At 40.7% G+C, this 23,225-nt stretch overlaps 2 protein-coding genes and 1 long non-coding RNA gene across 3 annotated transcripts in view; all 3 read left to right on the forward strand.

The window, feature by feature from the left end:
• Positions 1 to 354: 354 nt before the first annotated feature.
• On the forward strand, positions 355 to 2,076 carry LOC118421752 (kelch-like protein 9). Its single transcript, XM_035829252.1, has 3 exons — positions 355 to 1,150; positions 1,623 to 1,904; positions 2,005 to 2,076. The coding sequence occupies exons 1-3, from the start codon at positions 986 to 988 to the stop codon at positions 2,074 to 2,076; spliced, it is 519 nt and encodes a 172-aa protein (XP_035685145.1). The 5' UTR covers positions 355 to 985.
• A 3-nt stretch (positions 2,077 to 2,079) lies between these two features.
• On the forward strand, positions 2,080 to 3,423 carry LOC118420411. Its single transcript, XR_004831738.1, has 2 exons — positions 2,080 to 2,623; positions 3,213 to 3,423. It is a non-coding gene; the product is annotated as an uncharacterized LOC118420411 (long non-coding RNA).
• Positions 3,424 to 6,097: 2,674 nt separating this feature from the next.
• LOC118420816 (transforming growth factor beta receptor type 3-like) overlaps positions 6,098 to 23,225 on the forward strand; it is a 30,206-nt gene continuing 13,078 nt past the window's right edge. Inside the window, exons 1-8 of the mRNA XM_035827832.1 lie at positions 6,098 to 6,845; positions 7,520 to 7,857; positions 12,191 to 12,368; positions 14,107 to 14,249; positions 15,562 to 15,738; positions 16,254 to 16,437; positions 16,878 to 17,059; positions 22,285 to 22,434. Of these exons, the coding sequence (XP_035683725.1) occupies positions 6,722 to 6,845; positions 7,520 to 7,857; positions 12,191 to 12,368; positions 14,107 to 14,249; positions 15,562 to 15,738; positions 16,254 to 16,437; positions 16,878 to 17,059; positions 22,285 to 22,434 (1,476 nt within the window). The 5' untranslated portion in view covers positions 6,098 to 6,721. The remainder of the gene's footprint in view (positions 6,846 to 7,519; positions 7,858 to 12,190; positions 12,369 to 14,106; positions 14,250 to 15,561; positions 15,739 to 16,253; positions 16,438 to 16,877; positions 17,060 to 22,284; positions 22,435 to 23,225) is intronic.

The raw sequence follows: 23,225 nt of genomic DNA on the forward strand, positions 1-23,225 counted from the left end.
AGCCTACCTGTAGCTGTGTGATGAAGTTGTCTTTCTACCAACTTATGTCTATCGTGTCCTGATAGATGTACCATATAGTCTTACATTTAGATAACTTCTTGGTGTATTGTCGTCTTTATGGTGTATGTTTGTTTTTGTTGTCTGTATTATTGCAGGGTTTAGCCAGTGTGTGTGGCTGTCCATCTTCCATATGTACGACCCCCGCTGGAACAAGTGGTTTGAGCTGCAGCCCATGTTAGACCCACGTTCAGAGTTCTGTTTGGTCACAGTGAACAGGTCCATGTATGCTGTGGGGGGGTGGAAGGGGAAGGAGATCAATTCCACTGTTGAAAAATATTCATTTGAGGTAAAAGTTGTAGCCTAAGCCTTGGCATCCACTGTAGTGACCGCTGGCTCAAACTTTTTGCAGGGAAAAGTTTGTGCCAGCGGTCACTATGGAGGATGATACCCAGGCTAAGTCATATTTCCCCTTCAACATGAAATTAAAGATCAGGCTGGGTGCCATCCTGGTAGTTTTTGTCCATCTTGGTAGTCAGGTAGCAACTAGCAACTTTTAATAAAAAGAACCTGCTATACTGGGGATGCAAAAGGGGATATCAGCTCAAGCTATTGTCCAGCAGTATGTGAATGGCTGCTTCTCTGGTCTGTTCCTCCTTTCCATTTAATTGGTGTGAAATGGCTGTCATAAAACCTGTTGTCCTCTTTGTTTCTGGTTCCATAACTATAAGCCAGAATAAGTTTTTAAAATCTCTAGTTGATTTTCCAAAAATAATAGATAAATCTAATTTTCTTTTCAAAAATATTCTTCAAGCTCTAGACTATTTGAAAAAATGGGTCATTTCAACACAAAAAGGGTCAGAAAACTGACCTAAATCTTGTGGGTGGGTGTTTTATATTGTGTACAGAAATAAGGTGTAAAAACTTTGACTGTCATGCACAATTGTGGCCACATGTTGCAGGGTTTGGAGGCACAAGTTGCCTGGACATGTTTGAGCGCTATGACCCCCGATTTGACAAATGGCTTGAGCTGTGCCCCCTGTCACATCCCCGGTCTGGCTTCTCCATGCTGCCGCTGGACGGGGGGTTGTTCACTATTGGTGGATGGCTGGGGAGGAGGATATTCTCCACAGTGGAGAAGTACCTTCCCCTGGTGAGTCGGGTTGACAACTTTGTTTTCCAGTAAAGGTACCTTAGCAGCCTGATTTAAAAATGTTGATGGATATGAATGATAGCTGAAAAATCAATGGACTAGTAGATGTTTCTAGTTTTCTTCTTTTCCTTTTTATTGTATATAAGGCCATGTTGATTTGATTACTAGTATATAGATGACATCTGCATATACATCAATTTTATACTGTTTCCAAAGAAAAATTTTTTTAACCATAATGTAAGTGTAATGGTACTGCCGGCCCTCCAGTCAGAAAAGACCAGCAATAAGCGACCCAGTACAAAAAGAAATGGCCAACAAAAGTGTATTATGAGCCATAAAAAGGCCCTAGAGAGCCAGCTATGGAGGCTACCCTTGTGCCTTCATCTGATAAGTTTAGCCTGTAAAGGACATGTCACATAGCATAACAAATATGTGTTATTAGAAAGACATTTTAGTTTATCTGATGACACAGGAGGACCGTTGGGAGTATGCCGCGGCTCTGGATGTGGGACTACTCGGCCACGCCTGCTGTGCTCATGGCAGCGGAGTTTACATCAGTGGTGGGCGCAGCATCGCTCGTGGGAGGAACGGTTTCCGACTGTACGATCCAGACTCAGGTGTGACCGAGCTTGCTCCGCTGAGGCACGCCAGGAGTAACCACGCCATGGTGGCAGTTCCAGGGGGGTTCCTCGTGTTTGGGGGTGAAAATGGAACAATAACCATCGCACAGGTGGAGATGTACAGCTCGGCTGGAGTAAGTTGTTCCATTTTGTCTTTGCGTTCTAAAGAAACATGATATTGCATGCTTAAAAAAAATGTTATATGATATCATGAGAGGGTAATTTTTTCCTTAGGAAAACTTGGAGGAGGACAGACATAATGATTATCTTACTATACCTACTCTGGAGGCGATTCAAGTCTTGTAGCCTTTTGTAATGATACGTCAATGAAGGTTAGACATCCAGGTAATAAGACACACCAGATAGCAATTTCTCAGGCAACTGGATATAATTTTGGAAACGGTCAGACATTTCAGGCAGAATCCACTACCTTCATCAGTGACACTGGGACACTTTTGTCATGATGTCTTAAATAATCAAGTTGGCTATAGCCATAGGCTTATCACTCAAACGTATTAAAAGTGCCAACCACATATGACGTCCTTCCTAATACACATACTTGGTCATCTTACCTGATAGGCATGTCAACATGTTGTATTCGGCAGATCACCTTGCAATGGATCATAAGTGCTTTGAATTTGCATTCTCAATAATGTTTGGCAGTGTGAGGGTATTAAACCCTGTGTGACTGTTGTGTGTTGTTATAGAACTGCTGGATGGAAGTGAGCACCTGGCCTTTCCCTGTCTGCTGGTTTGGACACTCTGTGTTGGACAAGACCTTGTACATATTTGGTGGCTTCAACCATGCCAACTCCAAGTACACAGATACAGTGCAGACCTTGGATCTAGACAGGTTGGTAATATTAACGAGTTTTCGGAAAAACCTATCCAGTCCAGACAGCAGAATGGGCTGGAAAAACCTGTCCAGTTGAAAAGGGGGGGTCCTACCAGTTCCTACTGTATGAATTCAGAGGGGCGAGTAAGAATAGAAACAAACAAACATGCCGACACCCAGAATCGAACCCTGGTCGGCAGATTACAAATCCAACGTGCAAACCACAACACCAAAAGCTCTAGAGCCGTTGGTGTGGTCAGTTTGGCAGCGCTTGAACCCCACTGTTACACTACCAATGCTTTAATGCTAAATTCAGCTGGGACAGCAACATCTAGTGGTAAAGTCAGGTGTGTTATCAGTAAATTGATGCACATTACTAGGCTGTGTTTCCTGTTCCGACCCCCCAAAGAAAGCTAGGGTAGACAGATTTTTCTAGGGCCGGTTGGGAAACAGGGAACACAAGATTTTTTCCTAGGCCTCACTGTAGTATATTAAAGTAATGTGCATCAATTAAAAAGTCCTTCTTCAGCAGAGTGAAGAAATATGGCAGATGTTTTAATCAAATAGTTGCATGTTGCTTATCTTTACTGTACTTTCTTTTACTAAGGTGGGAAAAGTGGCAGTGGAGCATTGTGGGAAGGCTACCCTTCAGGTGTGATGGGATAGCGGCGGCCATTTTGACCTTGCCGGAACAGTTCAAACGAGAAGCGGAGGCAAGGGCCGGAACGGGGTCACATTCATACAGATGACAACCATGTTTTACAATGGAATTCTATTTTGTGTATTACTTTTAGAAATAAAGTTCATTGTTTCTGTGACATTATTACTTTGCCATTACTGACAATCTGCCATTACTATATGACAGACATATTCTGGTCTAGTTGGATTAGTAACCATAGGATCTATCATTGCCTCCTCTGGAACTGTACATATAAGCAAAGAAACAAAATTAAAAAAATACACATTTGTATATAAAATTGTTGAAGTTAGAAAAAGCATATAATGTAATGGAGAAAAGACAAAAAAATATTGTATCAAAATGGAAACGTTTATTTAATACAAACAACAATTTTAAAGAATTCTTTTATTATCGATTTGTGTCAGCAAAAAAGTCCTAGCTTCCATATTTCAAGGTTCCTTTTTGTACAAGAATGTTGAAATAAGATGGTGTATTCAGGCGCAATAAAGTTATCAGAATCACATGTAAATTACATGTGATTCTAAATCACACACGTATTACCTGACAATAGGAAGTTCTGTTGCTAGCATTTATTGGCTTAGCAGGTTTTGTTTTGTTTGTCAGTTTTCTGAGGGTAGCTATCAGAGAAAGCAGCATCTCAGTGTGTCTATATAGCCGGTATAACCACCCTTCGGTGTAACCTGCCAGCTTTGCAGGAACGCAGCACGGCAGCAGCTGGTTATATTACACTGAACTACCTGTCACCTCACTTTTGCACATCTATCTGCAAATGTTCTTGAAAACTATCCAGTAAAGATGCCTCTACTGTGCTTGCTGATAACAAATTCCACTCTACTAAAGTTGAGTGAAAATATGTATGTGTATAAGCAAGGAGCTTTTATTGATAAAAACTCCTTGGTATAAGTAAATGTACATGTATGTGTATTAAAGCTAGGTAGCCAAATCCCATGTTAGAACAGATATTTTTTCCTCAATTATGAAAGCTCTCTTTCCTCCAGCTTCCTTTCTGACCTATTAGCATTGCCACCCACCTTTACTTTATGGGTCCTTTATGTTGATAATTACCTTCATGCTTTATTCAAAAAGACATGAGAAGTCTGAATGAATTTGATTTTACGCATCATCAAAAGGGAGGGAAGTTCATGCAGGCACTGTCAATAGAGCTGATTCACACCTCAATGTAAAATGATTGGCTCCATCAGAAAAATTAACGTTTCCAAATGAGCACATTAGCCCCGACTGGGTGAAAACAATGGCCAATTACTTTCTGCACACATGAAGGAAGGTCGACGTCATACAAAAGACATGGCCCCCCACAGAAGCTTTGTCAGGAGGCCAGGGGTATGCAATGCTTCCGCCGAAAAAAAGAAAGAAAATTGAAATGGAGCACAGAACTGCTATGGATATAGGATATAACCTGGATGGTTTAATAGTTGAAAGGGACAAAACAGGCCTACTACGTAATATAAAGCAGAGGTTAGGCTCTGGCTGTTTTTTGACGTTTTTATATGCATTTTTATCGGGCTTTCTTTGTACTGTTTTCTTGATGTTAGGCCGCGAGACATCAAGGAAACAGTGCAAAATAAATGCATGTAATTGAAAGCCCAATAATGAATAAAAACACCTTAAAAAAACGTCAAAAACAGTCGGAGCCTAACTTCTGCTCGGAGAGTACTACATACAGAAGACCAAGGACGTTATCACGATTTCTCGTTGGAACAAGAACGTTGGTTGGAAGAATTGGTTGCTTGAAAGAATATCCTTCCGGCTACACACTTTACCGTGCAAATACCGATCCAGTCGTTCAATAAGGTGTGAAATAAACAGAAAAGGGGCGACTTCACAGCAGGAGAGTCTCCTCCCACTATTGTCATTTTAATCAATAACAGATTGCTCTGTTAATTGGTGATGATTGTGTATTAGTGCGACAGACACATCCCATCATAATGCATGTCGGGTTTACAGCAAGGAGGTTTAAAAAAAAAACTTGTTTAAAGTATGAACTTTTCGTAACTGGTCGGGTTGTGTATAAGCGCTACCTAGCGATCGCGAATCAAACGCAGCGTCCGGTGTTTCCTTCAAAAGAACGTCAACGATATTTAAAGAGCGCTAGCGTGTGGTAATTCTATATTCAAAATCGGATTGTGACATTTCATTTGTCCAACAGCGATGATCTCCATAACGCTGAAGTCCCACTTCGTTTGGGCGAAATCCTAGAAAGAAGTTGGAATGTACATTTTTCATTGGAAAGTTAGAGTTCAGCCTTTACAACGTAATCCATCAAGTTTGTAATTTATGTAACAACTTACGCGAATATTGTAAATCAGTCAGCGTCATTTCTCTGAACGCGCCGCCAAGCTAGGAGTAGGAGCTTTTATCAAGCTCCTTAGCGCAACGAAGGACCCCATAATGGAGAACTTGAAATGTTATCAAATTTCATAATGGAGTACAAGTCAGTCTCAGACCCTCTTTAATCTTTGATATTACTACACACCTTTCAAGTTAATCACAGAGAAAACATTGCAATACATTTTGGGAAACAATGAACCCGTACAAGTTACTAGAAGCGCGAATTCCATTTGCTCTATGAAAAATTGTCTTCCACTTCCAGTTTCCGATCGCAATGGGTAAATTGGTGCAGGACAGTTACAAAATGGTACCTGTATTATGATACACAGACAGATAGTGTATCAATATGAAAGAGTTTATAGCCTTCGCGAACTTATTCTGTATTTGCAGTTGCCATGACAACTGATTGAGACCACTGCGGCGGCACTTTGTGGTCCTGTGAACGACGCAGTCTGGGAACGAGTGTGATCACGTGATTGCCGCAGGCTTGCAAGATGGCGGTGGGCGTCAGGTGAGGTACAACAAACTCTACCTCCAAACTTCTGAGCTCCAAGTTCACGTCACGACGTCATGGGCGAGTCCACGGGAACCTGTTGACGTCTCAATCAAGGTGTTTTACGTACGACAGGAAAGTACGAGTCAAAACTCTGGCGAGCAGCTGCGGTTCAGACAATTTGGAGGGGAGGCTGGAGCGAAGCTGACAGAGCGGGTTTGTCTACCAAGAAGGAAGACAAAGCCTTGCACAAGATTTCAGGACACCAGATTATCTGTACATCGTCGGTCTACGGTAGAGCATTGGCTGCAAAACATGTTTTTGGTTGAAAACGAAGTGCACCCGTGAGGGTATTTGTTTGGATTTGGAGTATTTCGAAACGTGGTGTTTAATAGGGTGGCATATTTTTCTTGGCCAGAGAAGATTTTTGTGCAAGGAAGTGGCCTTTTCGTTGTTTTTTGTAGCAACTGAACATAAGTTTGGAAAAAGGTGAAAGAAAAACTTTTGTAGGGTCCAACTCCGATCGAACACGGCGTGAGAAGGTAGCGAGAGGAGGGTTGTAGTGCCGGTGTTGATGCCACGAGAGATCATCGTTCCCACCGTGGCGAGTATGAGTGTCCGGCGGGGGGCTGTGATGTTGATGCCGCCGGTGACAGTGACAAACGTCCTGGTGCTGGTCGCGCTGCTGGGAGTAACAGGTGAGGTGAAACATGCGTGTCATCAGCGCTGTTATCGATTTATAAACGGTTCTCTAACCGGGCTTTCATCACGGTTGGCTGATGATTGCTTCCAGAGGACGAGATTTAGACGAGAAAATATCTGAAATTTTGAATTGTTTCCAGAGACCGTTGGTTTGCTGAAATATTTTGAGTTAATATTTGAGGGTTGAATATGGATTATGATTGATCAGAAGGAAGATAAAACGACGGATGCTGTACTACACAATATTTTTCACTTCAATGATACAAAAAGATGCTGGCCATGTTCTTAAGTTTTTGCTCAGGTATTGGTACAAATTATAGATAAGAGGCAAAATCCCAATGACACTGATTTTATGATGTACTGTGGAAGTCTGGCGTGATGCCATAAATTAGGTACAAAGTATTTACTCATATATTACTGATATATATGTGATACTGTTATGTATACAAGTAAGTGTTAGAACTCAATGCCTTGCACTGTTCGACGATGCATTCATGATTATATTTATAAGATGTATGACATTGTATAGAGCCTTGGAGGATGATGCGTTATAATATGTATTAGAGGAATATGGCAGTGAGTAAGCACAGCAATACATTTGACCCGAGATTATTATCAAGTAGTTTTACTGTTTTATTTATACACTTATTTTGATGTCCTTGTTTTCCAGTTGAGCTGGTGTCAGGTCTTTCCTGCATCCCCAAGCGCAACTTTCGCTCCCCGTACGTGACTCCGCTCTACCAGCAGCTCACGGTGTCCTCGGGGTGCGAGAGCCGCGCCACGGTAGGGTTCGACCACGAGGTGTACGTGGTGAACCTCCTGAGCGGAAGCCCGGCGTACCTCTCGGTGGCGAGTACGGAGGTCGCCCTGCACATCTCGGCACGAATGAACAGGATCCTCCCCGGCCTGACGGAGAAGCCCCTGATGTTTGTACTCAACTCGCACCAACCCATTGTGTGGAAGATCAAAGTGAATGGACTCGCACCAAACAGACAGGCCTTTTTTCATGTAAGTACCATTCTCCTACTAGATACAACACGTCAAAGCAGTCCTTACTCTAAAGAGACGGAAGCAGAATAATCCCATGGCATTGGTTGGGATCACAATTCTGAAATCTAATGGTAAAAATTTCTAGTGGGCTCTCAAAAAGCTCTCTGTAAAGTAAAGGTAGTCCTTGTGTTGTAGTATTATAAGTGAAGTGATAGCTGCACAACTTCTTGTTGAAACACTATTATGGTACCCAAAAAATTTACAGTCATTGTTAGCCATAATGCTGTACTAAGTATGCCTAAAGTGGAAGAAGATACATGTTCTCCAAGACTATCTCTCCCCATCTGTAAAAGCTGATTACTTCTGGTATGAGAGGTAAATGATAGGAGGAGATCAGTATTCAAACACTTTGTACCACAATGTGATGGAGAAGAGAGGCAGGGCTTGTGTGTCCTGTTTAATCAACAAGAGAGAGGGCTTGAATTTCCTGATTGCTATCATTTGTCACCATGGTTGGAAATCTCTGCATGCCTGGTGGTGCTGTGTTAGGTTTCCAGTATTTGTAACAGTTTATGCAGTTGTACTTTTTATTTTTAAAAAGAAATGGGGAGTTTTCTGTATTAAATTTATAAATATGTGTGAATCATCCAAGGTGAATTATGTATTCTTTCCAACATTCAGTACATACACAAAACCATGCAGGTAAATCAGAGTATAGTCAGTAATTGTCCAAGTGACCAACTTTACATAAGGATAGCCTGGCCAATGTGACCACTATTTGTTGGTCCCATAGATACTTAGATGATTTTTCCCATTAAACTTTATGCATTTCTGTCTATAGTGACCACCTGTCCACAGTTTTAAGTGTATTCTCCCATTCTTCTGGAATACACATTATGCACATTTCTTTTCAAGATATCGGATGCATGTTTTGCTGCCTGTATCTTAGGAATGTTGTCAGTGTGCATGGCATAGGCCAAGGATCCTTACACTATATGGAACATTGGTTTTCTGCACTGTGGAACAGACTCTATCTGAACCACTGGTGTGTATGTACCATGTTTTGCCACTTGAACAAGATGTACATGTACTAGCTAACTTAAAACAGGTAACATAGTTCAAGTATACAAAAGAGATCCAAACTGAATTACGTCTTTCCTGTGTACTTTGAACTTGTTATGTTATGTTTGGGGCCAGGCCTGCCACTCTGCATGGCATTGTTTGGTTGTACAGGTAACCTCAGAGGGGAAGCTGAAACTATATGTTTATGGGAGCTGGGAGCAGATAGTATTATTAGGGAGAACTTTTTTTTACTTGGCAAGTTTTGAAGTTTCTTGGTGAAGATAGGTATTATATTTCCTAACTTTCAGTGCAGGTATATGTTGCTAAGAATGCTGAATTTTTACTTGTTTTAGGACGAGAATTTGGACTTGTTTTACGATAAGAATACACTACAAATACTACTGATAGTACTTGTATTGATATTTAGTAGCCTGTTAGTTGCCTCGTTAGGGTGGGATCTTGCCGTTGCTACAGCAGCTGTTGTACCAATAATCCAGTCTTGGCCTAACCAGCGCAGTACCTAGGAAAACTTGGCACATGTAATAGTATGATGGCTCTCCCACTTGTAGCTCCTGTATTGTACTACTTGTTCTAAGTTGTAGGTGAAGTTGATACGTGCCAGGGCAAGTGTATATTTTAACTACAGAGAACTTATCAGCAACACGGTCCATTAACGATCTGCCGGAGTCCACAGAAAAGCTGACAAAATGCTCTCCATTCTTAATTCTAAGCCATGTTTTGTCAACACTGAAGAAGGAGGGAAGCGTAGTGAAAGACATGGCCCAAGAGTTAAAGTCGATATACAGAAAAGGAGGGAAGCATAGTGAAAGACACGGCCCTAGTGTTAAAGTCAATGTACAGAGTGAGACCAGGGAGGATGGTAGGGTAGAACGAAATAGAAAGAAACAACTTGAATGTGATTACCAGTAGAAAGAAATCTTTTGGAGAAAGTTGGGGGGAAGAAATTTAGAAAAAAATTTACAAGATGTGTCAAACAGAAAGAAAGTAGAAAGGTTCGTCTCTAACAAAAAATATTGACAAAACACAACTCATCTGAAAGTAATATAATTTTCTTTGCCATGTCTGAATATGAGGATACAGTCAAAATATGATTTTTTAATAGATTCTGTTTAGGCTGGGACAATCTCAAGAAGTTGTTGTCCAGTTGTTGTTGTCTAGAGTGCATCCCAGTAAAGTCTAAAAAGGAAACGGCACCTAACTTAATACATGTGTAGTCAAAGGTCTAAAAAGCTCAGGTTGCTAGACAGACATAATTTTGGTTAGCACTTGCTGTCTGAAGATGAAAAATCCTCATGTAAGAGCCTTGTTGAAGTCATGTTTTAGACATGACTGCACGTCAACCACAATTTAGAAACTGCATTGCAGGAAACATGGCACTTGATTATAGTAAATAAACAGATATTTATTTCTGTATTTTTTTGTGTTGTGTAAAAATGAGACATAACATTATGTCTACCAACAAAAAGTTTTTCTATTAATGATTTAATGAGAAAATTTCTTTAGATGGGTTTCTTTTAACAAAAAAGGAGCTTAGAACAATGCTAAAACTTTCTTCCAGTACAAAGGTATACACAGATCAAATTTTCAACGACCACTGTCACCTTCTTCAGTGTCAATAAAGAACTGTCTCATGTTGCAATGCCATGTGTGGAAACCACTTGTTTGAATTGTATGCTGCATACCAGACCCTGCTTTTCTGTTTCTAATCCACACATTAAGTTGCAAGTCATACTCGTATAGTATAGACCACCCGCTTTTTTTGCTAGGGGTAATGGTCTTGCCATTGTACATTTGCGGACCAGAATGAGAGTAAAGTCAGGATGATTGTTTGATTGTACTAGTTTGTGTGGGCTCTCTTTTTATGTGATTCTAAATCTGCACACAAACTTGCAAGCACTACGGACTTCCTTCTAAGTATAGCTACTGGTCTTGTCTTAGTAGATAGATTGTGTACCAGATGAGCATGCAGTGTAGCTGTTTGTTCTTAATGTTTATGTAGGCTGTCTTCCATACACCTTCATGTATAGGAGGTCACGAATCCCATGATCAGGACTGTACAGGGAATGGTACCACATGCCAAGCATTGTAGATCTGAATCAGTAGAAATTCTCTTCACGTAATTTGTACGGAATGATGACAAACGTGTGCTTGCAGTGGGAAACAGTGACCCCTCTGCTCCTGAACATGGGTCTACATGTAGTTAGCATCCACCCAGAGGTTGAGATTTGACTTCAGTCTTATGTTTTGCATGTTTGCATATGCACATGTTACTGCTTGTGTGTAGTCCTTCAGGGATGTTAAGCCTTCTGTCCATATTTAAGGGGAGTCTCGTCCTTCACACTTGTTGATAGAGAGAAGTGGTCTGCTGATGTGGGCTTGCTGATGCGGGCTCCCCAAATTAGAAAAAGAAACACATCTGGTTAGGCGAAGGGCTGCAGACCCTTCCCTTGTACCAAGAAAATATTGCCAGTAATAGCAAGGATTTGAACTTGCTGCACTTTTAAGCCATCAGGCATGACAGGAGAGAAATGGGAAACATTTATAGAGTTAATGGGCCATTGCAGGTTTGTTCTAAGAAGCCACTTAATGCAACTCCGAATGTCACAATGATTACAGGAGTATGGATGGTGATTGATGAAAAGTAATGATGATGAACTGTCACATTTAGTTTGCATCTGCCACATGTCTGTAAATGTCACTTCTTTGTAAATGTCACAGTTTGTAAATGGAAATGGCACACTGCTAAATGTGTTTTTACTATTTTCGTACCTACTTGTGCTGGTAAGTTCATAGAATAAAGATATGCAAGAAACTTGGCAACTGTCCACCTGTGTAGGAAGTATGTGGCTAGGTAAGTTTGGGAGGTAGCAATGGGATGCGATGGATTATTTAGCATTCCATTCTTCTCAATATACATTAGAAAATCTTGGGTATGTCACATTGTCTTCATACGTTGAAAAGAGCTGTTTGAAGAGGCCACCAATTTCCACACGAATTTCTCCACTGACAAAAAGAAAACAATTCTCCTTCTGTCATCACAAAACCCACACATAATAGAAAAGGTGGGATCTTTTGTCTTTCACTGTCTCTGAAAAAGAAGTCAAATCCAATAACCCAAAAACTTCAATCTAGAGTTAGCTTTTAGTACACACTTGGTATATTGTTTTTACACTCAGTTTGTACCCTTCTATGTTACTTCCATATTAATCAGCCAGCGGGCAAGAATTTGCAGTTAACTTATTATTTATGTTGGTAATTTCCCCCACAGGTAACCCTGGGGTCCAGTGTGACAGTTGAAGGAGAGATGATCGTGGCGGTTAACACGGAGGGGTCGATGCCCCTGCAGGGGGAGGCGCTGCTGGCGTGGACACGCCGCATGTACCACGGGATCACATCCTTTACTGAGCTGGAACACGCCAATGACATCTACATAAAAGTTGGAGAAGGTAAGTTATAGAAACACTGTAGGACTATAATGGTATCGGGGTTGAACAAGTTTTCTACAATTCACTTGTCCTATCGTGCAAGCACATAAAAAATTTACTTTCCCGACCCAATTTGTCACTTGCCCAAAATTCAAAAGTCAATTTATATTCATTTTCACTAGCAATGGAATTTTTATTATTGCCTCTATTTTTCTTTGTTGACCGATGCTGGATGACTGTAAATAGTAGCAGGTATATCAAAATCTCACTCAATAGAAAAATCTTACTTGCAAGGGGGGTAGGTCATGCACTTGCCCGATCAGGACTTTCAATTGCCCTGGACAAGAGGGCTAGTAGACGTCATCATTTTTTGGTTGAACCAAGAAAACAAGATAATGATCTAGCCTCTTTCCCACTCAACTGATTTTGTTTACAAGATGGAACCTAAATTAAACTAGCTGTTACAAATACCATTGTTGTTCCTGACACATACAGTGAAGTATATATGTTAGTTCACATACATAAGTGAAAGTGAGCCCCAATAGAATTACAGGTAAAATTTCCAGCAGCGTGCATTACTGCGGTTAGGAGAGGTATGTTTCCAGCCCTGTTAGGTGAAACTCTGGAACCTTTCCAGGTTTACATTCTCAACAGAAAGGACCTCACGTTTTTCTTGCCAACAGCCCAGATATCATAGGGGAGATACATTAGACTACATAAGTCCCTATATGTATCAACCCCCCAAAAGCCCATCCAATGTCTTCAGTTAACAATTCCAATCCTTTAGTGAAAAAGGGATTTATTTGTGAAGCTTAGAATAATTCCAAGAAGTTTCCATAATACCAAATTGAGCTGCCATACTTATCCAAATCATCCCACCCTTTTGCTTGTATTCTATCTGTCTCCTGCCCCAACTTTCAAAATGAAACGCCCCATATTGTGTTCACCTTGGACTTTATACAATGCCATACTGGGTGTGTGCCCATGAATCAGTTAATGTTTGTTGACACAGTTCCCAAACAGAAAACATGGGTACAGTCAATGTTGGAGTTCTTCAAAAACCATTGGTCAACAGGGGGATATCCTATAGATGGTCTCAAAGTTTCTGTAGTATCAGAAGTAACATGCTTTAAATCTTTTAGTGACTTTGGAATCTGACAATCTTCTGGTAATCAACAGATTTGGCCCAAGGGCTTTGGTTGTTGGCTGAAATGTTTTTGACATTGCATGTTGAATGAATGAATATACATGTATAAGATATCCTTTTTATCAAAGCCTTTGTTATGTGTGTGAAAGTAATCAGTTTATGGCAAAGTCTCACTGTGTATATGGACATGTATGTATTTTACATTATGGCTCTCCAGATTGGAAGGATAAAGAATAGAAATGAATGAATGATTGAATAACTCAATGAATAAGAAATAGAATTCACGGGTCTTAATGGCAAGTGTGCAGGTGTTTTTGGCACCTTTAGAAAGATTATCCGTCAGGCTCTGTGGGCGTCACTCCATCGTCATGGGGATAGGGGCACGGCGAGTATCGAACTCAGGACCTACTGATTCTGATTCCAACGCTCTAGCCGTTGCGCCACACAGACACCCAACCAATTAATGAATGAACGATCTTTATTGCAGGACATTTGGCATGGTATAATGTTTTATGATTTGATATAACAATGGCAATGTATTGCTATGTCATGCAGGTATGTTGTCATCAGTGTGAGAGGAAGTAAACTTTTCCTCCCTCTTTTCCAACACAGACATGCTGTCCCCTCCTCGCTGTAACATCACTAGAAATTTCCTCAGCCCAAATTCCTACTCCGCATATCTCCAGCCCCAGCCTGCGCACGGTTGCATTGCCATGACAACAGCTAATCAGGAGCAAGAAGTACACGTTGTTGAGGTGGGTACTGTGGCTTTGAATTCTGTAGGATGACTACCTTTTACCTACTTTCATATAATAACATACGTATGTTTTTGAAGGTTGGAAACTGTTCAATATGTTTGTTGTTACTTATGAATACGATAGGGTCTTTGAATGTTGAGGTAGGGGGGTTTTCAAACAGATTTTTTAGGATTCGTATTTCTGACAATATATAAACTGAAAGAAGAAACAGCAAAATATGGAATTTAGGGGATTACAATGTACACGAAATTGTAATCAAAATTGAAATTAAATTGGAAGGATGATGCAGAAAAAGATTAAAAGTGTTCTGGTTTCCCCCTTCCAATTTCTAAAGTGGAATGATCTTCAGTGTGTTCTGAGTTTTGGCAGGTGTTCTTGGCTGAATGCCACAGGCTGTAACTGCAAGTGTATACTGTTGTATGGATTAGGGCTGACACTGGGCTTGGGTTACTGTTATACAAGGAAAAACACAGCTCTAGAGCTATATCCAGTTGACAGATAAGTTTCCTTGAGTGTTGCAAATATGTAGGAAATATGTGGATCAGGAAAAGAGAGAAATTGTTTTCATTCTGGATAATTTGTATCATATTGCCTTTAGAAAAGGTTACTCCAAGGTTATCTGAAATCCATTTGTTATAGCTCATTTTAGGTGGACTTGACAGGGTCACTGCCCTTCCTACAGGCACACACATGGTTCTGTGTGAAAATAAAACAGCTTATTGTGAAGAAGCACAGATAAACCATGTCATCTGCTTCAACAACAGCAATGTATTACAATGTACATAATATGGGTAATGGTTTTTCTTGGCTCTGAAGTTGATGAAAAGGCAGAATACCATAACAACTAGTAGGCATCGGATCATCATAAGTTAGAGAATGTAGGAATTTGGCCAAAGGATGCAAATTTTATGGATGACATCAGCACACATTGATTTTCATTTGAGAAACTGTTGAGACAAAGAGAGTAGAGTGGGCATCATGAAGTCACAGTGGGTCTGCCTCTGGAGACTCCCGTGCCCAGTCTATGTGCTTTATCTATGCCTTGTCCAGTGTTCTAGCCAGCCTGAATTATTTTTCCTTCATCAGGATTTTTGAATGGAAATCCTGTCAAAGGCGGAATCCTAGGGGGGTCCGGTGGCATTCTCCCTCCTGAAAATTGTGAAATATAGACCCTCTAAAACGCTATTTCCTGTAACACAAGCATTGCTGCTGTTTTTAGACATGACATGCTCGACATCTGTAAGCAGTATCTGCATAAAATATACAGTGATATCACTGATAATTTTCTCTTACCACTTTAAACCTGCAGATCCACTCTGCAAACAAGAACCCGTTTGCAAAGATTCTGAGCAGTATTGTTGTGGACATCCAACCACGGGACAAGGAGAAGATGGAACAGAACATCGTGCTGGTGTTGAAGTCACACACAAAGGGGGTGAAGTGGAGAATCATGTCCCAGAATATCAAGGGATCTCTACATGTGCTGGTTAGTGTTTTATCTTGCAAGAACTATATCTATTGTATCTTTATTCAGTCAGGCCTATCTAACTAAGTGGCCACCGCCACACAAAGACCTATAGGCCATGTGATGAATTTTTGGTTGTCTCTCGGATAAATTTTTTCCATTGACACAAGACACTGGTCTCTCTTTTCCAAGAAGAGATATGAAACAAATCCTAGATCTTAAAATAGAGCCAGATGCATAATCTTCAGCTAAAGGCAGTCACAGTGGTAAAAATCGAGGTAACGGGAGATGGCAGATATGTCAAGGGGGTGATGCGAAGAGCAAATGAATATAGAAGTAATCTAATAATTTATTATGCTGTGTCTATGAAGCAGAAGATTGTAATTGCATCATAACATTTTAATCCCACAATCATACAGCTGCTTGCACCTATTGTAGACCTGTCACAAACAGTTGACTTCATCTCGCTTTTACTTTGTTGTTTTCCTGTTACATCGTACGGTTGACTGAACACACTGCAATCCGATTGCTTGCAGGCGAATGCTCTGGTAGACGTGTCGGAGGCAGGAATGGGACCTGTGACATCACAGATGGCGGAGATCTCAGCCAATGGGGAGGACCTGATCAGATGGGTGGAGCAGGACAAGGGGTACCATCGTATCCAGTCTTACACTGAAGTACAGCTCACCAACAGGCTACAGATCAAGCTGGGGATTCCAGGTTAATACATGATGTTATTAGGGGATGTTAGGAAGAAATTAAGATGTGCACCACAGTGTTTAAAAGATAAAAGAAGTTAAAAGGATTTTGCAAACCGTTTGCTTAAAAATAATGTTTTTAACAACACTAGAATAGTCCAACGTGTCCTGTAACTTTCTTCTGGGTCTAGAAGGTGCAGAAACCAATGCAAATTTTGCCAATGATTGGTATTCTGATGTACTGTATTTGTACAAACTTTTAAGGTTTAGCAACAGTCAACAACAACATACCCATGGGTAGACTAGAATGAATGAAATTTAGTTATGGACTATTTCTGTGTTGAATAAGTTAGGTCCATAGTTTGATAAATTTCCATAATGGCAAGATGTCTGCTTTTATGGGCTAGCATTATATTTTATCTGTTTTGTATATTTATTTATTTATTTTTTTACATATTGTAGAAGCCAGTCGCATGATTGACCAGGGGATGTTGGCGGGCCGGACGCTGGACGGGTCGGTGCCCGTGAGCCGCCCGCCCCTCCCCATGTCCCAGGAGGAGCTGGAGTCCGCCCTGCACGCCGCCATGTCTGTCCGCTGTCGGGAGAGGGCCATGGAGGTGGCACTGGCCAAGGCTGTGCTGCAGGTATGTTTGTTTGTTTGTTTTTCACATACCCAGTAAAACCGCCTTATGACATAACACACCAGGTTTGTACTGAACAGTACAAGTTGCTTATCTGGACAGATTTATTTGATCCACCCTTGATCCACTCACACCAGAAGGTCCCACCCGACATCTGCTTGGAGATAACCTAATTAGCACTGACCCACAAATGCCTTATGACATAATATTGGTGACCTGTTCCACAATTCTATGAAGCTAGGTGTGATTTCTGAAATATTACATCACTTACACAAACAGCTATGGTATAGAAAAATATGCATCATCTCACACATGAGTGCAGCAAAGGGATTGGGAGATACAGCTGCAAGCAGCCTAACAACCCCAGCTACATCGGGAGTTGACCCTCCTCCCTAACTAGTTAAATCATGCCACACATAATCCAACAGGTTTCACATGTAGACCAAATATTCTATTCTTGACGTAGATGCAGCTGCAAACAGCATAACAACCCCAACTACAATACTTCATTAGGAGGTCCTCCTCCCTGGAGTTATAAAGTAGCTAAATTATGCCTCATACCATCCAACAGGTTTCACACGCAGACCAAATATTCTATTATTGACGTAGACCAAATCTTACATCCAACACCTTCACACCATACCACTCTGGAATACTGTGTACTGTAAATGCAGAAATGTTTATGGTGGTTTATATTCGCGGTTTTCATGAGGCCGCTTCACCGCGAACTTAAAACCACCACGAACATTTTCCCATTACAGTATGTGAATACAGTGTATGGCGCTACCGCAAACTCTAAACCACCGGGAACACTCCATTTTCCTGCCATTGCAAAAATAAATCCCCGGAAACTTAAATGCTTTTACAGTATATAGGCAGGTGAGAATGTAAGGGCCCAACTGATACCCGCTAGGTTTATAGCTGAGTGCTGAGAACACCTGTCAACGGCACAGCTATTAAAATGTTTTACGTTTGAAACTTGATACGAAACATCATGGCAAGCCAGACTGTGGGCATGGTACTAATGACACAACAGGATACGTAGATGCATGTCTGCAAAACAACTCTATTTTTGTCATGTTTTCCAAGATGTGTGATGTATAATATAATGGTGCTAACAACCTTGCAAAGAGAAACAACTATGCATAAGGATATGTCAATGAACTAAGCATTAATAGCATTAAAAGAGATGACATTTCCTCCCCTGTGCACACAAGGCCCATTGGTTCCTCTTGGACCATCCCTAAAGTGATTAGGCTGCCCAGGGCAGTTCAGGAGGGAGCAACAATCCTCAAAAGATTAGGTCTGACTCAATATTAGAACTTAACATAATAGAAGGACCACTTTGAGGTGAAGGCCTCAAAGCCAGCTTATAACAGCCCTGCATATTACCAAGAAAGTGCTTGTCACATAGCTTCCCTTTATGAAGGAAACCTTTCAGAAAACACTTTTGACTTGTCATATTTTGTGTCAGATGATTTGGCAGCTGTGAAACATTCTGATTTATCATGATATAACAAACAGAAGACTGATTAGGGAGCATATCTTGGGTTACATGGACATAAACACACTGCAAGTTCTGTTTGACAGTTTAAGTGGTAAAGGAACTTGAAGTTGAGCTTGAATTGAAAACATGGCTTGCTGCCTAAGCTGGGTTGAAACAGAAGACAAACATTGTGTAAGCCATGCATAATGACTGGTCTTTCACCAGGCATAGAGGCTTGAAATAGCGCAGCTTGTGCCGACAAAATGTCATAACATTTCTCATGTTTACCGAGTAGTGTGTGTATACTGTACTATTGTACATTGCCACAGGATACTAGGTAAGGATAATTGATTCAAAAGGTGGCTGCCAGTTATAATCATGATATTTTCTTATTTGACTTTACCAGGTCTGCTTGGCTTAAAAAAAGCAATGGTACTATCTTTGTGGTAGTTAAAGGTTACTGTAAATGCAGAAATGTTCACGGTGGTTTTATGTTCGATTTGGTCACTTCACTGCGAACTCAAAACCACCGCGAACATTTTTACATTATAGTTTTTAACAATTGTCTATGCCACTACCGCAAACTTAAATAAAACCACCGTAAACACTCCATTTTCCCGCTACCGCAAAAGACAATCCCTACGAACTTAAATGCATTTACAGTACTGTAATCGTATGCCTGTTGTTAGTCTGACCATGTACAGGGATGATCTATAACGTTGATATCACTGCCATTGTGACAAATTGCTGATGCATGTCAAAGATCACAGTGACTTACATGCATCATCTGAAAACTGCAATTTTGCAAAGAGTTTGTTTTGGTGAAAAGGCTGACTCAGACTATGTACAGGTGGAAGAACTTTACTTTGAAATTCTGGGTTTGTGGTTTACCAGTTAATTTCATTACCTCTTTGCTAGGGTTGAGTTTCAATGAGGACATATTACAGCTGGCATTGAGTAGTTAGCAGCAATGGGAAACAAAATCAAATATTCTTGCAAACACTAGACTTTAATAGTTTGCAAAAAAACTGGTCTGTTGCCAGTGCACAAGAAAAGTTCAAGGATGAAAATGTGCTTGTACTTGAGTACTTTAAGTCACCCACATCTGAAGATAATGTTTAGTGGTTCTGTTGAAAGTCTGCCAAGGATTCAAGGAGGAAAATGTGTTTTTATATTACTTGCTTGTTATCCTGCCCCTAAAAATATCCCCAAACGCTTTGGCGTTGGCTGCGCTTGAAATTGTGTAAGGTGGGTTGGTTCCAAATGTCTTCAAAGAGTTCAAGGATGAAGATGTTGTTGTAGGTGAATTTTTGTAGTTCTAGCAGGGCTTGAAATCCTTTTTTTCTGCATACCTGCACTGCTGCAGGTAACATTAAAAATTACCTGCACCAGACAAATTTTACCTGCACCAATCTGAATTTAGGAAGTATGGATCGTACTAAAATTGTCCAGGAACCATTGTTATTTATTTCTTTTATACTTTACGGGTGGTAACAGTCAATGCAGCTAAATCCACATACATCTACATCACCTGACATTCATGTATAAAACCCAGTACATTGACCAGTGCAGGTTAGGTGCAGGTAGACACCAGAAAAACCTGAGCAGCTCCAATTTTACCTGCACTTACCTGCATATGCAGGTGGTATTTCGAGCCCTGTCTTTTTTGCTGTGGTATACTGGCAGCCCCTATGTGATATACCAAGTATCTTATGTAGTATTTCCATAACTGTGTGCCTCATGGACTATAGAAAGGGAGATGGGCATTGCTCTTCGTTCTGAATGTTGTAAGAAGGATTCTGAGTAAATAAATGTATACATAATATAACTAACACATAACCAACTATTGTGAATGAGGGTAAATAGATTTCTCATATATCCACCCTGCTATCATCATTTGCAAGCCTTTATATGTACATTGAATTTGGATGTCAAAGGTTTGTGGGGATATTCAAAGCCACAAGATGCTTTAACTACACCAAAAAGTAGTTACTCAAGCAACTGGTTGGTTTTGGAAATGGAAAGATGTTTCGGATAGAATCCACTATCCTTCGTCAGTGACACTTAAGTGATCTGGAAGAAACAGGTCTTTTATACTCTATGAATGAAGAATGAAGAATGAATGAAGATTCTATCCGAAACTTCTGACCGTTTCCAAAACCATATCCAGTTGCTTGAGTTACAACTACTTTTTGGTGTATCTTATTACCTGGATGTCTAACCTACATCGACGTATGCTTAGTAACTGATAATTTATACATGTACTTTTTTTCTAGTATCTTTTAATCATGTCTACTAGTAGACATTTTCAAAGTAACAGTCTTCAATGTGTGTGACCAATTAGTGTCCAATTGTAGTGTCACATGCACCAAGCAATGTCTATAGACCATAGATGCCTTGTCAGTAAGGAAACAAAGTAACTATGCAGGAAACCCTGTTCAGAGACCCAGAGGCAGTGGCCTATTTGAACCCTGCCAATTAATGCAACTGTTCAACCAGGTGATTATGATCCTCACAAAGGAAGTAATCATGTAGAAAGGATTATCCTCCTGGGACCCTAGTTACTGAGCCACAGGTGGGGCCTGGGTTACAACATGTTGTACAGTCTTGTAAAAGGTACAAAAGCAGACCTCTGTACGTATTTGCTTTAATGAGTCCAGAAAAACATTTTGAAATAGTACAGATTAGGTTACTGGTAGTAGATTTCATCAAATACAGATTTTGCCACCATAATATCACAGTATCACAAGCTTTGGAACTTATTATTGTACAGTGAGTAGGAGAGAAACCAAAAGTCTCAGTTTTCAGTTTATAAGTATTCCATTAATTTTCATTGGTTTGGAACCAGGAGGAATCAAGTTTGATCTAAGGAAAAGTCATGAGGGTAATTACTAAACATTTCATGAAGCTGTGCATTTGAGAAACTTGAGAATATTAAATCAGAGAGGTGGAAATATTGTACATGTATTATCAAAGGGGGTGGTCGGGAAAGTAACTAAGGTGTAGAAGGGTTACTAGCTGTTTGGTCTCTGGGAAGGCAATGTAGGACTATTAAAAATTGAATTCAATACAAATTCAATTACATGATGAATTAATTGATGCCCATGATGTATTCAAAGCAAGGCCGTCTCCAGGACCCGTCCTTCAGCCTGGAGATAAAAATTTGCTTGTTGGAATGGAAACCTCTTCCATCGCAAAATAACATGAAACTGTTGAAAATGTACATTGATAATGCAAAATTACATTTTTAACCTGGAAAATCAACAACATGGGCTACCTAACAGTGTTAGCTGGAGACCACCCAGATTCAAAGAGATAAATCCACTTTTTCTGTATCTGTATTGAAAGAGGGTCTGCATGGGGGGTCCTGACAACGCTTTACGCTAAATTTGGGACGGTCGACAACACTTTACGTTAAATTCACGAAGGCCGGCAACGTTTACGTGAAATTTTTAGGTTCCATTACGCTTTACGTGAAATACACTGGCTACGCTTTACGGTCAATTTTCCATCCTCACTACGAATTACGTGAAATAAAATAGCTTCCCTACAAATTACGCGAAATTAAAAGGCCTGCCTACGCCTTACGGAAAAGAGCATACAGACCCTCTTGAAACAGACATGTGACAGTAGCTGGTTATGAAGCATCAAAACTTGTTGCAGCAATTGTTCTAGTTTCTCGGAGCCATCTAATAATATCGTGTCTGATTGTGTACTGACAGCTTGTTTACTTCTCTTTCAGCCGTACGGCATCACGGAGGTGCAGCTCAGTCTGCAGGATGCTGACTGCACAGCGGGCGCCAACATCACGCACTTCATCCTGTCAACCACACTGGAGGGCTGTGCTACCTCGCGACACATGCACACCAAGTCCGCTACCTTCTTCAACACGGTAGGTTACCAACACATCATCACGACTAGGGGTGGGTACCAGTCCGGTCCGCTTTTTCTGGATCGGTTAGCTTTTTCTGGACCAGTTCAACAAGAAAAAATGGGTTTGTACCGGTACCAGTATGGTGTACTGATACAATACCGTTTTTTCTTGTTGGACCGGTCTGGAACGGACTGGAAAAAATTCAGTGCACTGGATGTTGGACCGATTTGAAAATGAACTGATTATACCGGCACTATGGCGGCAGGTCATGTTTTGAAGCTTATTGGTAAAAAATAAATTTGAGCAAAGTAGAGGAGAGTTGGTCTAAGTTAACAGAGACAGTTTATGTTGTTGACGTGAAGATATGATACTCTGCCAACCAGATTCCTTTGTATCGAAATGGACCATTGTTTTGAGTATTGCCCTGGCCCGGCCAACTCAGAAAATACTAGGTCCAGGTTCAAGTCCGGACCTGGACCTGATCCTCTGGACCTGGACCATACCAGTACTCACCCCTAGTCACGACACATTTGTCAGTACTTAAGACAGTCACTGACAGTTAAGACAGTGTCCTGTGAGTCAAAGTCTGCCACCTTCTTCAACTGTGTAAGGATAATCCAGTACAAAAGATGGTCACGCCACCTGCACACCAATTCTACCAGCAGCTCCTTCAATATTGGAAGCTACCAAATTACTCCAAATTAGGCCTTGGTGTCAATACCAATAATCCTTGATTTAACTTGTGGAATGTCGTGAATTGGCCCTTAAGCCACTTAAACCTGTTTTTCAGGCTCTATAAATGTTGAAAT

Source organism: Branchiostoma floridae, chromosome 8 (assembly GCF_000003815.2).
Source record: "Branchiostoma floridae strain S238N-H82 chromosome 8, Bfl_VNyyK, whole genome shotgun sequence".
NCBI lineage: Eukaryota > Metazoa > Chordata > Leptocardii > Amphioxiformes > Branchiostomatidae > Branchiostoma > Branchiostoma floridae.

Bases quoted from the DNA above. Each gene is read 5' to 3' on its own strand.
- LOC118421752 (XM_035829252.1), top strand. From the start codon at position 986: ATGTTTGAGCGCTATGACCCCCGATTTGACAAATGGCTTGAGCTGTGC. The intron at 1,151-1,622 runs GTGAGTCGGGTT...CTGATGACACAG, and splicing joins TGGAGAAGTACCTTCCCCTG to GAGGACCGTTGGGAGTATGC. The intron at 1,905-2,004 runs GTAAGTTGTTCC...TTTTTTCCTTAG, and splicing joins AGATGTACAGCTCGGCTGGA to GAAAACTTGGAGGAGGACAG.